Below are 15,243 nucleotides of genomic sequence, written 5' to 3'. Positions count from 1 at the left end.
AACACAAACGCTCAGGGTTCATTCTGAAATCCTTGACTTACTTTCTCTCCAATCTCAGTCATGTCACCGCCAGGAAGGAGCTCCAGGTCAGGAGCCAAGGCGCAGGCTTGGATCACTTCCTGTAACCTCGTCTCATCGCGGGGAGAGCCAAACATGACATTATCCCTCAAAGTGGCATTTTGGATCCATGCTTGCTGCGGTACAAAGGCAAGAGAACCCTGGAAAAAGCAGACAAAGAGTGGCTTGAATTTACTGAAAGTATTTGAAAGACATATTTGACTCAAGTGACGACTCAAATTTGTTATTGAAGTCTTTTTTTGTAGTCCTGTGAGAAAATTAACATTTATGTTAAAGAAAAAAAATCAAGCATGACATGAAAATTGCACAAAATCCTATCAAAGTGGTCCAGGGAATAAAGTGTGAGATACTGTAAAGCAGGGGTCTCAAACTCAAATTTACCTGGGGGCCACTGGATGCAAAAACTGGGTGAGGCTGGGCCGCAAGAAAAGATTTCTTAAAAAAATCTCTCATGCACTTTTTAATGAGTTCACTTTCTTTGAATGGCAACATACTTGCCAACTCTCGCAATCTTTCCGGGAAACACCCGAGTATCAGTGCCCCTCCCGACAATCATTCTCCAGGTTTTCACCCGAAAAACAATATTAAGGGCGTGCCGTGATGGCACTGTCTTTAGCGTCCTCTACAACCTGCCGTCTCGTCCACTCTTCCACCATACAAACAGTGTGCCGGCCCAGTCCAAAATTGCATGAGGCTTCTGCAGACCCACGGAAGTGACTGCAAGGCATACTTGATCAACAGCCATACAGGTCACACTGAGGGTGGCAGTACAAACAACTTTATCACTGTTAAAAAGATGCGCCACACTGCGAACCCACACCAAACAAGATTGACAAACACATTTTGGGGGAACATCCGCAGCGTAACTCAACAGAACAAATACCCAGAATCCCATGCAGCCCTAAATCTTCCGGGCTACAATAGGGGGCAGGTGTATATTGTACATATACATATTATACATATATATATATATATATATATATATACACATGTTATATATATATTTATACATACATACACACAAAAAACAACACTAATGATGTAGACTCCACAATCAGATTTTAACATTTTTAAATCCATTGTGCTAAATGTAACTGTAACACAATGAACATAAATAACTGCGAAAAATGTTTTTACTTTATTACACAAAGTACATAACCACATTAAAAAAAAAAAAATTAACAGACTTTTAGTGCAAGACGTCCTGTAAACATGATGAACAAGTATTTTTATCCGGTATTGTTATGGTTATTTAACTGCAATCATTTATGTGTAAACATGAACATTGCTGGCGGTCTATTAAAATTGCATTAAGTGACTCGTTGGCAACAAAAAATCTTTGTTGATTAATTTTTATTACCATTTTATGATCATTATAGTGGCAGACTGATTTGAAGCCCAACAAAGTTGTCCAAACGCTCTTCTGGCGCAGAACCCAAGCCCTAGATTAAGTTGTTCACTATCTGAGAAAAGGTGAATCTCCTCATTGCTTTGCTAAAAAAAAGGGTAACTTAGCTACAAAGATAAGCTAAAGTTAAAGTACCAATGATTGTCTCACACAAAATAGGCGTGGCGAAATTATAGCTACTATCTGGCCGTTTACAAGATCAATGAATGATTGGTTTCTAAATACAAGAGAAAAAAATATATAAGGATGGCAGCAACATCTTGGATATTTTTGATCTCCAATTGATTGCAGCTATTGTGACACTGCCATTCGCTGTCATCATCGCCTGCAGCCAATTTTTTAGCATCATCGTTTGTGAGCAGAGGTGGGTAGTAACGCGCTACATTTACTCCGTTACATTTACTTGAGTAACTTTTGGGAGAAATTATACTTCTACGAGTAGTTTTTATGCAACATACTTTTACTTGAGTATATTTATAGAGAATAAACGCTACTTTTACTCCGCTCCATTTATCTACATTCAGCTCGCTACTCGCTACTTTTTTTTTTAATCGATCTGTTAATGTTCGTTTTGGTTTTTCAAAGTATGATCTGCGCATGCCTGCGTTTCACCAATCACATGCAGTCCCTGGTGACGTTGGACCAATCAAACAGAGCCAGGCGGTCACATGACCTAACTTAAACAAGTTGAAAAACGTATTCGGGTGTTACCATTTAGTGGTCAATTGTACAGAATATGTACTGTACTGTGCAATCTACTAATAAGAGTTTCAATCAATCAATCAAAAGTGTAAAGGAAAAAAGACACTTTTTATTTCAACCGTACTTCCCGTCAAAAGCCTAAAGACTGATCGCACAGTTCCTGTCTTCACAATAAAAGTCCCGCTCCATCGCGCCTGCGCTAACAAAATAAGAGTCTTCGAAAGCCAGCGCAAACAAGCTAGCAAGCTACGGAGTTTGCCGCCAACGTATTTCTTGTACTGGCTCACCTGCACTGGCTTCCTGTGCACTTAAGATGTGACTTTAAGGTTTTACTACTTACGTATAAAATACTACACGGTCTAGCTCCATCCTATCTTGCCGATTGTATTGTACCATATGTCCCGGCAAGAAATCTGCGTTCAAAGGACTCCGGCTTGTTAGTGATTCCCAAAGCCCCAAAAAAGTCTGCGGGCTATAGAGCGTTTTCCGTTCGGACTCCAGTACTCTGGAATGCCCTCCCGGTAACAGTTCGAAATGCTACCTCAGTAGAAGCATTTAAGTCTCACCTTAAAACTCATCTGTATACTCTAGCCTTTAAATAGACCTCCTTTTTAGACCAGCTGATCTGCCGCTTCTTTTCTTTCTCCTATGTCCCCCCCTCCCTTGTGGAGGGGGTCCGGTCCGATGACCATGGATGAAGTACTGGCTGAACAGAGTCGAGACCCAGGATGGACCGCTCGTCGGGACCCAGGATGGACCGCTCGTCTGTGTATCGGTTGGGGACATCTCTACGCTGCTGATCCGCCTCCGCTTGAGATAGTTTCCTGTGGACGGAACTCTCGCTGCTGTCTTGGATCCGCTTGAACTGAACTCCCGCGGCTGTGTTGGAGCCACTATGGATTGAACTTTCACAGTATCATGTTAGACCCGCTCGACATCCATTGCTTTCGGTCCCCTAGAGCGGGGGGGGGGGGGTTGCCCACATCTGAGGTCCTCTCCAAGGTTTCTCATAGTCAGCATTGTCACTGGCGTCCCACTGGATGTGAATTCTCCCTGCCCACTGGGTGTGAGTTTTCCTTGCTCTTTCGTGGGTTCTTCCGAGGATGTCGTAGTCGTAATGATTTGTGCAGTCCTTTGAGACATTTGTGATTTGGGGCTATATAAATAAACATTGATTGATTGATTGATTGATTGTAAAGTGTATAAAAACGAATATGGAAGCTGGACAAATAAGACGCCAAAAACCAATGACTTTCATGTGGTATTAGGCAGAAAGGAGGAACTATTTTTCTCCTCCAATTGAAAACGTGGACGTACTGTCTGATTCCAATCAATGCAAGTCATCAGAATCAGGTAATACACCAACTTATATTCTTGTCTTCGTGAAAGATAGGAATCTATGTGTTAAACATGCATGTATATTCATTAAAAAACCTTTAACATGTCAACAAAAACGGCAAAATAAATAAATATAAATGATGTACTGTATATATAAATGTATCTATATATATACACATATATATGATATGTGTGTTTATGTATATGATATGTGTGTGTATGATATATGTGTGTATGTATATGTATATATGAGGTAGATCACCTCGACTTGGTCATTTATTAAGTAATTGATAAACGTTGTAAAACTTATTGGGATGTTACCATTTAGTGGTCAATTGTACGGAATATGTACTGTACTGTGCAATCTACTAATACAAGTTTGAATTAATCAATCAATCAATCAATCAATCAATCAATCAATCAATCAATGCCTACTGAGCCTATGGTGCTGTTAATTTATTGTGGCTCAATGTGCCTTATTTTAATGTAATATTATTTAATATATCTTATTGTTTTAGTTGGTTAAGAGATATTCCTGGCTCTGAATTTGCTCATTGCTATTTTTATGTTTTTGTGCATTATTTGTTGCCGTAATTATTAAACAATCAAGTTACTCATCAGTTACTCAGTACTTGAGTAGTTTTTTCACAACATACTTTTTACTTTTACTCAAGTAAATATTTGGGTGACTACTCCTTACTTTTACTTGAGTAATAAATCTCTAAAGTAACAGTACTCTTACTTGAGTACAATTTCTGGCTACTCTACCCACCTCTGTTTGTGAGTAACAATATTTTACATGGTACAATAAATAGGGGTATAGAAAGTGTTGAAAACCATACTATAAATGTTTATGAGTTCATGTGAAATGTTAACAACAGTGTGTGGAAGTTATACAAAGCCCTAAAATGCATGCGATAATCATGTAAATTCTAAAATGAAACCCAACTCCAGCAACATTCAAAAGAACACTGGACATTAATCAAATATAAAACATAGATTTTACCTCACTGACTGTGCCAGTAAATTAATCTATCTAATGTGGAAATTACTTTTTTTATGTAAAATAAGTACTTAAAATATTTTAAGTATGCATTTTCTCAAGTTTGGAGCTACTCTTTGTTAATCTTGCAACTTGAGACAGTCTATTTTTGTCTCTAGAACAGGGGTAGGCAACCTATGGCTCTAGAGCCAAATGTGGCTCTTTTGATGACTGCACCTGGCTCTCTGATAAATTTTTGCTCACATTGCTTAACACAGATAAGTAATGAATAACTCTGCTGGTAATCACAGTGTTTAAAATAACGTTCAAAATATAAAACATTCTCATGCATTTTAATCCATCCATCCGGTTTCTACCGCACCTGTTCAAGAAGTCATATTAAGATGTATTTTATTTATTGTTGAAAAGCTTCAGAATTACATTGTTATTAAAAAAAAAAGAGACTCTAAAAATGTTGTTCTTACTTAAAAATGCACACATTTAGTGTTTAAAAAAAAATAGGATATGGCTCTCACGGAAATACTTTTTAAAATATTTGGCTGGTATGGCTCTCTCAGCCAAAAATGTTCCCGACCCCTGCTCTAGAATCAATCAATAAATGTTTACTTATATAGCCCCAAATCACTAGTGTCTCAAAGGGCTGCACAAACCACTACGACATCCTCGGTAGGCCCACATAAGGGCAAGGAAAACTCACACCCAGTGGGACGTGGGTGACAATGATGACTATGAGAACCTTGGAGAGGAGGAAAGCAATGGATGTCGAGCGGGTCTAACATAATACTGTGAAAGTTCAATCCATAATGAATCCAACACAGTCGCGAGAGTCCAGTCCAAAGCGGATCCAACACAGCAGCGAGAGTCCCGTTCACAGCGGAGCCAGAAGGAAACCATCCCAAGCGGAGGCGGATCAGCAGCGCAGAGATGTCCCCAGCCGATACACAGGCAAGCAGTACATGGCCACCGGATCGATTAAAAGTCTTATAATTAAATATGACTAATCGACACAATATGGGCTTCACGGTGGCAGAGGGGTTAGTGCCTCACAATACGAAGGTCCTGCAGTCCTGGGTTCAAATCCAGGCTCGGGATCTTTCTGTGTGGAGTTTGCATGTTCTCCCCGTGAATGCGTGGGTTCCCTCCGGGTACTCCGGCTTCCTCCCACCTCCAAAAACATGCACCTGGGGATAGGTTGATTGGCAACACTAAATTGGCCCTAGTGTGTGAATGTTGTCTGTCTATCTGTGTTGGCCCTGCGATGAGGTGGCGACTTGTCCAGGGTGTACCCCGCCTTCCGCCCGATTGTAGCTGAGATAGGCGCCAGCGCCCCCCGCGACCCCGAAAGGGAATAAGCGGTAGAAAATGGATGGATGGATGGATAATCGACACAATATAAAACTTCAACAAATGATTTAATTATTGACAAAATACAACATTTTCCTGTCATGCAAGCCTTGTTATGAATAGAAATACAATTATTTTCAAAATGTACAAACTTACAATAGATTGGCCAAGAAAAGGCGGACTGTTTGATATGCTGAGTGATTTATGGTACTTTATTTAGCTGATAAACTGTAAACTACTGCAAGTTGTTAATACGTACAATGAGGTTTGAATAATGTTACCTGAATATTGATGAATCCATTCTTGCTGTGCATCTCCCCCAGAATGGCCGACACCAGAGAAGACTTGCCCGAGCCGACAGCTCCCACAACTGCAACCAGCCGCCCTGGTTTGATGTCCAAAGACACACTAGCAAATACACACAAAAAAAATAAAAGTTCATTTCAAGGAAAATACAGTGAGGTGGGAGTTCTCCGATCATACAGCATAAATGTGAGGTATTGTGTTTAACGTAAAACATACTTCTTCAACAGGGGCTCGCCCTCTTTCTCCCATGAGAAGGAACCATTGCACACGTTAACAGCAGAACCTACAAAACAGATAGGTTAGGTTTACAGTGCATATGCCAACTAAGGAAGATTCAACTGTGTTTTATATGAACGTACTGATGCTGGGGTCATGGCGCACAACATCACTTTCAAGGTCTTCGCCTCCCAAAAACTTTTCAAGTCGCTTTCTGGACACTGCTGTCTAGACATACAAACAAAAAGAAATGACCAAAATCATTCGGTGTTTAGGACTGATGGGTGTATATGTGTCATGTGACTTTGTATCCTTACTTGCACAATGCCGGCAATGAGCATCGGCAACATGGACAAAGGGAAGCGGAGGATGTTGAAAAGAGAGATGGAAGTGAACGCCTTCTCGGCGGTCAACACGTTCTCTGAACTCACGGCGACAAACACGGCAAACGTGGCCAAAGACACCTGAGACCAAGACAGTGTGAGGAAAATAATACATTGGTTTAAAGTCCTACTGAAAGCCACTACTAGCGACCACGCAGTCTGATAGTTTGTATATCAATGATGAAATATTAACATTGCAACACATGCCAATACGGCCGCTTTAGTTTACTAAATTGCAATTTTAAATTTCCCGTGAGGTATCCTGTTGAAAACGTCGCGGAATGATGACGCGGATGTCACGGACTGTCGGGATATATTAGCTCAGCACCAGTTACGGCTAAAAGTCGTCTCTTTTCATCGCATAATTACACAGTAATTTGGACATCTGTGTTGCTGAATCTTTTGCAAATTGTTCAATTAATAATGGAGACGTCAAAGAAGAATGCTGTTGGTGGAAAGCGGTGTATTGCAGCTGTCTTTAGCACCGAGACACAGCTGGTGTTTCTTTGTTTTTAACAAGCGAACATGTTTTTTTACGTCAACCAGCATGTTTTTGGATGGGAAAATTGTGATATATATATCTTACCGGAGACATCATTGGATTATTCGTCCTCCTGCAGTAGCTGTTTAAAAGGCAGCTGTGAGCTTGGCTCCTCGGCTTCTCTCTGAGACACCGTGTTCACCGCAGTCATCCGACCTCAAGGTATGTCTTTACAATCTCACTAAAACACTATTAAAACAATAAGTAGATAAGGGATCTTCCAGAATTATCCTAGTAAATGTGTCTAATTACATCTGAAACGCTCACATTCACGTCTGTAACCGTCGCTTTTTATCTTATTTAATTTTTTTCTAGTTCTTTGCTATCAATATCATCATCCACGAATCTTTCATCTTCGCTCAAATTAATGGGGAAATTGTCGTTTTCTCGGTCCGAATTGCTCTCACTGCTGGAGGCTCCCATTAAAAACAATGTGAGGAGCCCTCACCCTTGTGACGTCATCGTCTGCGACTTCCGGTAAAGGCGAGGCTTTTTTATCAGCACCAAAAGTTGCGAGCTTTATCGTCGATGTTCTCTACTAAATCCTTTCAGCAAAAATATGTCAATATTGCGAAATGATCAAGTATGACACATAGAATGGACCTGGTATCCCCGTTTGAATAAGAAAATCTCATTTCAGTAGGCCTTTGACACTCTGCCGGGATGTGGCTGTTTGAGTGGACTCACCAGAGCTGGAGCACAGCTGAAAATGAAAATGGAGACTGACGAGAGGTAGGCGAACTTCTTCATGATGTTCAGCTCTTGGCCTCTGATGTCTTCCACTTGAGCTTGAAAGGATGGCTCCCATGCATACAGCTTCAGAATCTAAATTACAGGGGAAGTGAATCAAGCCTGATCTAAAAAATGCCACATGGGGTGGTTGCACAAAAGACGGTCCTCTATGTTAACATTCACTGAAGCTCAAAGGCTTTTTCATCTAAGGATGTGACAAGCTGACTATTGTGTTTCATTGTTTTTGTGCTTCCTGTTTTATTTTGTGTGTTTGTTATTTTCTGCATGGGATACTTCCTGACTTTGGTTCGCTTCTCGTCCTTTTATGTATGTTGAGTTTAGGAAAAATCCTCCACTTTAATATTGTATTCCTCAACGTGCATCCAGCCTTTACGCACACAAATAGCTTTTCAATCATGAAAATGATTGTTTTGCAGTTATTTTCTCTTTGCCCATGCATTGCATTGATTGCCTTGGCAGGCTGCCTTATCTGAGAGATAGCAAACATAAACTCTATGAATGTATTTGCGGAGAAGAGCACACTCACCTTCATTCCGTTGAGTATTTCATTCATTATCTTCAATCGCTTGTCCTTGAATTTCATGTTGTCTATCTGGAAGGAGAACGGGAAAAGACAGGATGCTTAAAATATGTCATTTAAATGAATGCGGAGTCTAAAATACACAAACATATTCTATAACCCGTTGTTAGGGTTTTACATTTTGACCATTGAAAATGTCTTTTAATTTTGCACAACAGGCTTTCAAATATCCATCCATCCATTTTCTACCGCTTATTCCCTTTTGGGCCGCTGGTGCCTATCTCAGCTACAATCGGGCGGAAGGCGGGGTACACCCTGGACAAGTCGCCACCTCATCGCAGCGCCAACACAGATAGACAGACAACATTCACAAAATGTTTATATTTGTCCACCACACGACACAACTCCTTCTCATTAAATCCATGATGGAACATTTTTACAGTTTTCAGCAAAGGTGCCTTGCAACAAAAATTGTAGGTAAGTGTGACTATTTATGTTGTACTTTTCCACTTATAATTGTTGTCCTTTTCTAGTTAAAAAATGCTACGTTATGTAAATATACTGTTCATGTATCTCAAATCTAATTAATATTATACAATATACAGTACAGTAGAGTAATAAATAAATGGGTTGTACTTGTATAGCGCTTTTCTACCTTCAAGGTACTCAAAGAGCTTTGACACTACTTCCACATTTACCCATTCACACACACATTCACACACTGATGGAGGGAGCTGCCATGCAAGGCGCCAACCAGCACCCATCAGGAGCAAGGGTGAAGTGTCTTGCTCAGGACACAACGGACGTGACGAGGTTGGTATTCGGTGGGAATTGAACCTGGGACGCTCGGGTTGCACACGGCCAGTCTCCCACTGCGCCACGCCGTCCCGTAAACAATAAACCCTTGTTTATTGCTGTTAAATTAATTTCCGCTAAACAGGATTTGTAATTATAAATCAAATATCATAGCCAGAAAATAAACAAACCTATCTACAACTTTCTAAATACATTTTTAATATTACAAGAACCCTCCATATAGCCTTCTTAATAACACGCACACAGTCGTCTTTACACTTGTTTTATTTCAAGATAGTAATGCTGCTTTAGGCTGAGCCAATTAGTGACCATGATAGTGATTAGAAGGCTCTGATTGGTTTAGTCTCTTCTAGTGGCCGATATTACTGTATTTTTAGTGAATATAGGCCCACAATAGGTAAAATATATATAAAAACTAAAAGTGAAGCTGCAAACTACTGTATTTCAATAGTTTAACGCAAATATAATTAATCAATCAATGTTTATTTATATTGCTCTGAATCACAAGTGTCTCAAAGGGCTGCACAAGCCACAACGACATCCTCGGTTCAGAGCCCACATAAGCTGATGTAAAAATATTAATATTTTTACATCAGTGATTTTTTCAATGATTATTTCAACATGAGATGTTAGAGCAGTGCTATCCAAAGTGTGGCTCTGGGGCCATTTGCAGCCCACAGTTATTTTGTTAACGGCCCGCAGCACAGTTCAAACAAACTTAAAGGCCTTTTTTTTTTTTTCCCAAGATGGCGCTGCTGTAGGCAGGAGCTCTGTGCTCTTGTGTCATCCTTTTGTGTTTCCCTCTTGTTTTCATGTGTTATTATATTTTTTTGCCTTTTGGTCCGGGACCCTTTGGGACTGTGTGACAATGGGTGTCACTTTCGTGACCTCTGTGGTGCTTTTTTTTTTGTGGACTTCTGGATCTGCCTCCCGGGAGCCTTTTGGCCATGGAGACCAGCTGCAGGGTCTCTGCTACACCAGAGTCTGTTTGGATGTACTGGAGGGGATGCGGATGAGGGGACAGGACTGTGGAGCTAGCACTGAGCTACTGGGACGGAGAGGCTTCGCGGTGTCTTGGCTGGGTGAGCAGGTGTCGGACACCTCAGTCACCTTGGACGTATCCTCGCTCATCCATGCGGACTGGACACTGGCCGAGAGTGGAGTCGGCTGTCTTGGTTGCTTTGTTGGGTCTGCTCCTGTCTCTGGCCATCCTCCCTCCACCCCAGCAGACGATGGCGTGGAACACCGCAGAGGCCACCACAGTGGATATGTTTCTTTTACTTTTTATTCATAGCTGTATGTAGAAGTGTCTGCTTGTATCTGCTGCTTTAATGTCTTTAATGTCCTCTGTGTTCTTTGATGTTTGATGTTTCCCTCTTACACACATGGAAGAGGGATGTGTACTATGGCTATGAGTTGTTGTGTTTTTTTTTTCCCTTGGCCTCAGTCTGCACCCCCACTCCAGGGCCTAGGCTAAGACCGATTTTTTAATTTTATTTTAATCTTCTATTTTTTTCTTCCCCCCCCTTGTTTACCTGTATGTCATCTTTTTTGTAAGGGGCGCTGGAAGCCGGCAGACCCGTCAGCGATCCTGTTCTGTCTCCCTGTAATGTTTGTCTGATCTTGAATGGGATTGTGCTGAAAATTGTAATTTTCCTGAAGGAACTCTCCTAACGGAATAAATAAAGTACTATCTATCTATCTATCTACTGAAAGCCACTACTACCGACCACGCAGTCTGATAGTTTATATATCAATGATGAAATATTAACATTGCAACACATGCCAATACGAACTTTTTAGTTTACTAAATTGCAATTTTAAATTTCCCGGGAGTTTTTTCTTGAAAACGTCGCGTAATGATGACGTGTACGCTTGACGGGAATATAAGCGCTGCGCACACACACACAGCTAAAAGTCGTCTGCTTTAACCGCATAATTACACAGTATTTTGGAGATCTGTGTTGCTGAATCCTTTGCAATTTGTTCAATTAATACTGGAGAAGTCAAAGTAGAAAGATGGAGTTGGGAAGCTTTAGCCTTTAGCCACACAAACACACGGTGATTCCTTGTTTAAAATTCACGGAGGTGAAACTTTACTATGGATCACAGCGGACATGGATCCCAACCGAATGTCAACCAGCAGGTTTTGGTGAGAAAACTGTGGTAAAAAGTCGCTTCTTACCGGATATCAGCTGAGCTTGTGCCGCCCATACAGCTGCCGTCGACTTCCCTGAGACACTGGCGTCAACACACCCGTGGACACACACCTCCGACTATCAAGTACTGTTAAACTCACTAAAACACTAGCAACACAATAGAAAGATACGGGATTTCCCAGAATTATCCTAGTTAATGTGTCTAAAAACATCAGAATCCGTCCCACTGAAAATTGCATTTTGTTTTTTTTAACTTGTCTTTTTTTTTTTTCTTCGCTCAAATTAATGGGGAAATTGTCGTTTTCTCGGTCCCAATAGCTCTTTTGGTTGGAGGCTCCCATTAAAAACAATGTGAATATGTGAGGAGCCATAAACATGTGACGTCATCGTCTGCGACTTCCGGCAGAGGCAGGGCTTTTCTCTTAGTTGCAAACTTTATCGTGGATGTTCTCTACTAAATGCTTTCAGCAAAAATATGTCAATATCGCGAAATGATCAAGTATGACACATAGAATGGACCTGCTATCCCCGTTTAAATAACAACATCTAATTTCAGTAGGCCTTTAAATATTCCACTTTGAAATATTTTTTGGAGAACATGTTGCATATTTGATGTGTTTGCCATATAAAAGACAATATTTTCTTTAAAAAGAAGGGACTAACACAAACAAGCAAAAAAAACTATAAAAATGCACAATCCATGAAGAGATCTGAAGATGATCTAGACCATGGTGTCAAACTCTGGCCCGCGGGCCAAATTCGGCCCACCGTGTAATTTAATTTGGCCCTTGAGGCAATATCAAATTAACATTAGAGCTGGCCCGCCGCTGTAACACCGCATTCACCGCTAATACTTTTACTTGCCAACCCTCCCGATTTTCCCAGAAGACTCCCCAAAGTACAGTTCCCCTCCCAAATTTCATCCCGGACAATAATATTGGGGGTGGGCCTTAAAGGCATCGCCTTTGGCGTTCTCTACAACCTGTCGCCACGTCCGCTTTTCCTCCATACAAACAGCGTGCCGGCGCAGTCACATAATATATGCGGCTTATACACACACACACAAATAAATGCACGCATACTTGGTCAACAGCCATACAGGTCACACTGAGGGTGGCCGTATAAAAAACTTTAACACTGTTACAAATATGCGCCACACTGTGAACCCACACCAAACAAGAATGACATTTCGGGAGAACATCTGCACCGTAACACAACATAAACACAACAGAACCAATACCCATAACCCCTTGCAGCACTAACTCTTACAATATACACCCCCCGCTATCACCAAACCCCGTCCATCTCAACCCCGCCGCCAAAAAGAGGCATTCCATTTTTGTTTAAATTTTATTTGATATGCCATTGATATTTTTTAATTATTATTATTATTTTAAACTCAATTTTGCATGTCACTATAAAGTTATATAAGCTTTGCTTGTTCAAGATTCAATGCAAAACTTGTTTGGGTCCCTATTAAAATGTTAATTTGTTCAACCTCGGCCCGCGGCTTTGTTCGGTTTTAAATTTTGGCCCACTCTGTATTTGAGTTTGACACCCCTGCTCTAGAGACTATCCATCCATCCATTTTCTACCGCTTATTCCCTTTCGGGGTCGCGGGGGGCGCTGGCGCCTATCTCAGCTACAATCGAGCGGAAGGCAGGGTACACCCTGGACAAGTCGCCACCTCATCACAGGGCCAACACAGATAGACAGACAACATTCACACTCACATTCACACACTAGGGCCAATTTAGTGTTGCCAATCAACCTATCCCCAGGTGCATGTCTTTGGAAGTGGGAGGAAGCCGGAGTACCCGGAGGGAACCCACGCAGTCACGGGGAGAACATGCAAACTCCACACAGAAAGATCCTGAGCCTGGATTTGAACCCAGGACTGCAGGAACTTCGTATTGTGAGGCAGACGCACTAACCCCTCTGCCACCGTGAAGCCCCTCTAGAGACTACTGTCCCCATAATTTTAAAGTGTCATTGCTCAAAAAGTATTAATGAATTAAAATCAATGTTACGAAGGGTCCAAATATTTTCTAATCTTAAATATTCCACTTAGAATTTTTTGGGGGGGGAAAATATTTCATATTTTGTGTTTTCTTTGAGAAAAAGGGCGTATGACTTAATTCTTTTAAAACTTTATATTGACAGATATACCCAAAAATGTGCTAGAAATTTAAATCTTTAAAAATAATAATAATAATAAATAATAATGTATTGGTAGAAAAATGGATGGATGGTTTTTGAATGAAAAATGTCTAAATGGCCCCAGCTTGCTTTGATTTTCCAGTGTGCGGCCCTCAGTGGAAAAAGTTTGGACACCCCTGTGTGAGAGCATTTGGCTGCCGCATGTCTCTGCCTCTAACCTGGAAGTTTCTGGCCTTGCTTGCGAGCAGTCCATTAATTGGCCCCATTAGGACCATGACCGCCAGTCCAGCCAACACAGAGGGCCCGAGCTCCTGCCACAGGAACACGATGGACAAGGCGATCTGCAGCGGGCAGGACCACAGCAGGTGGATGAAGTTGATCACGTCATTGAATCGCTGGGCATCAGCAGACATCAGGTTCACTGTTTCCCCGACTGTGGACTCTTTACGTGTGTCGTTGGAGACCACCAGTGCCTTGAGGATAAATAGTAAAAAAAAAATCATCTACGGTAGTTGCCTTTTGTGTGACTGTTTCACTTGTAGCTCAAATCAAACCGTACCTTTTTGTAAACGGCCGCCATGATAGCCGTACGCACCTGCATCCCCAGCACAAAGCATCGCTGGAAGTACTGCTGCAGGAAGAGAGACTGCAGGAGAGCCACCAAAAGCAGCAACACTGCATATAGATAGCCTTCCCATGCATAGCTGCTTTTATCCTGAGTGAAGGAAATCATCAACCTGGGAAGAAACAACAAATTGTAAAATCAATATACTGCATTAAGTATTGTTGACTTAGGGCATGGGTGTCAAACTCTGGCCCGCTGTTTAATTTTGTTTGGCCCTTGAGGCAATATCAAATTAACATTAGTGAAGTGAAGTGAATTATATTTATATAGCGCTTTTCTCTAGTGACTCAAAGCGCTTTACATATCCATCCATCCATCCATCTTCTTCCGCTTATCCGAGGTCGGGTCGCGGGGGCAGCAGCCTAAGCAGGGAAGCCCAGACTTCCCTCTCCCCAGCCACTTCGTCTAGCTCTTCCCGGGGGATCCCGAGGCGTTCCCAGGCCAGCCGGGAGACATAGTCTTCCCAACGTGTCCTGGGTCTTCCCCGTGGTCTCCTACCGGTTGGACATGCCCTAAACACCTCCCTCGGGAGGCGTTCGGGTGGCATCCTGACCAGATGCCCGAACCACCTCATCTGGCTCCTCTCGATGTGGAGGAGCAGCGGCTTTACTTTGAGTTCCTCCCGGATGGCAGAGCTTCTCACCCTATCTCTAAGGGAGAGCCCCAAACTCATTTTGGCCGCTTGTACCCGTGATCTTATCCTTTCGGTCATGACCCAAAGCTCATGACCATAGGTGAGGATGGGAACATAGATCGACCGGTAAATTGAGAGCTTTGCCTTCCGGCTCAGCTCCTTTTTCACCACAACGGATCGGTACAATGTCCGCATTACTGAAGACGCCGCACCGATCCGCCTGTCGATCTCACGATCCACTCTTCCCTCACTCGTGA

The 15,243-nt window shown here is 41.8% G+C and overlaps 1 protein-coding gene across 1 annotated transcript in view; it reads right to left on the bottom strand.

Moving 5' to 3' along the window:
- abcc2 (ATP-binding cassette, sub-family C (CFTR/MRP), member 2) overlaps nt 1-15,243 on the bottom strand; it is a 56,927-nt gene that overhangs the window by 19,695 nt on the left and 21,989 nt on the right. Inside the window, exons 9-17 of the mRNA XM_061910181.1 lie at nt 14,287-14,464; nt 13,946-14,200; nt 8,599-8,664; nt 8,007-8,144; nt 6,713-6,859; nt 6,539-6,623; nt 6,396-6,462; nt 6,155-6,281; nt 42-218 (exon numbers count right to left, since the gene is read on the bottom strand). Coding sequence (XP_061766165.1) covers nt 42-218; nt 6,155-6,281; nt 6,396-6,462; nt 6,539-6,623; nt 6,713-6,859; nt 8,007-8,144; nt 8,599-8,664; nt 13,946-14,200; nt 14,287-14,464 — 1,240 coding nt within the window. The remainder of the gene's footprint in view (nt 1-41; nt 219-6,154; nt 6,282-6,395; nt 6,463-6,538; nt 6,624-6,712; nt 6,860-8,006; nt 8,145-8,598; nt 8,665-13,945; nt 14,201-14,286; nt 14,465-15,243) is intronic.

Source organism: Nerophis ophidion, linkage group LG09, assembly GCF_033978795.1.
Source record: "Nerophis ophidion isolate RoL-2023_Sa linkage group LG09, RoL_Noph_v1.0, whole genome shotgun sequence".
NCBI lineage: Eukaryota > Metazoa > Chordata > Actinopteri > Syngnathiformes > Syngnathidae > Nerophis > Nerophis ophidion.
This window is presented reverse-complemented; position numbering and strand designations above follow the sequence as displayed.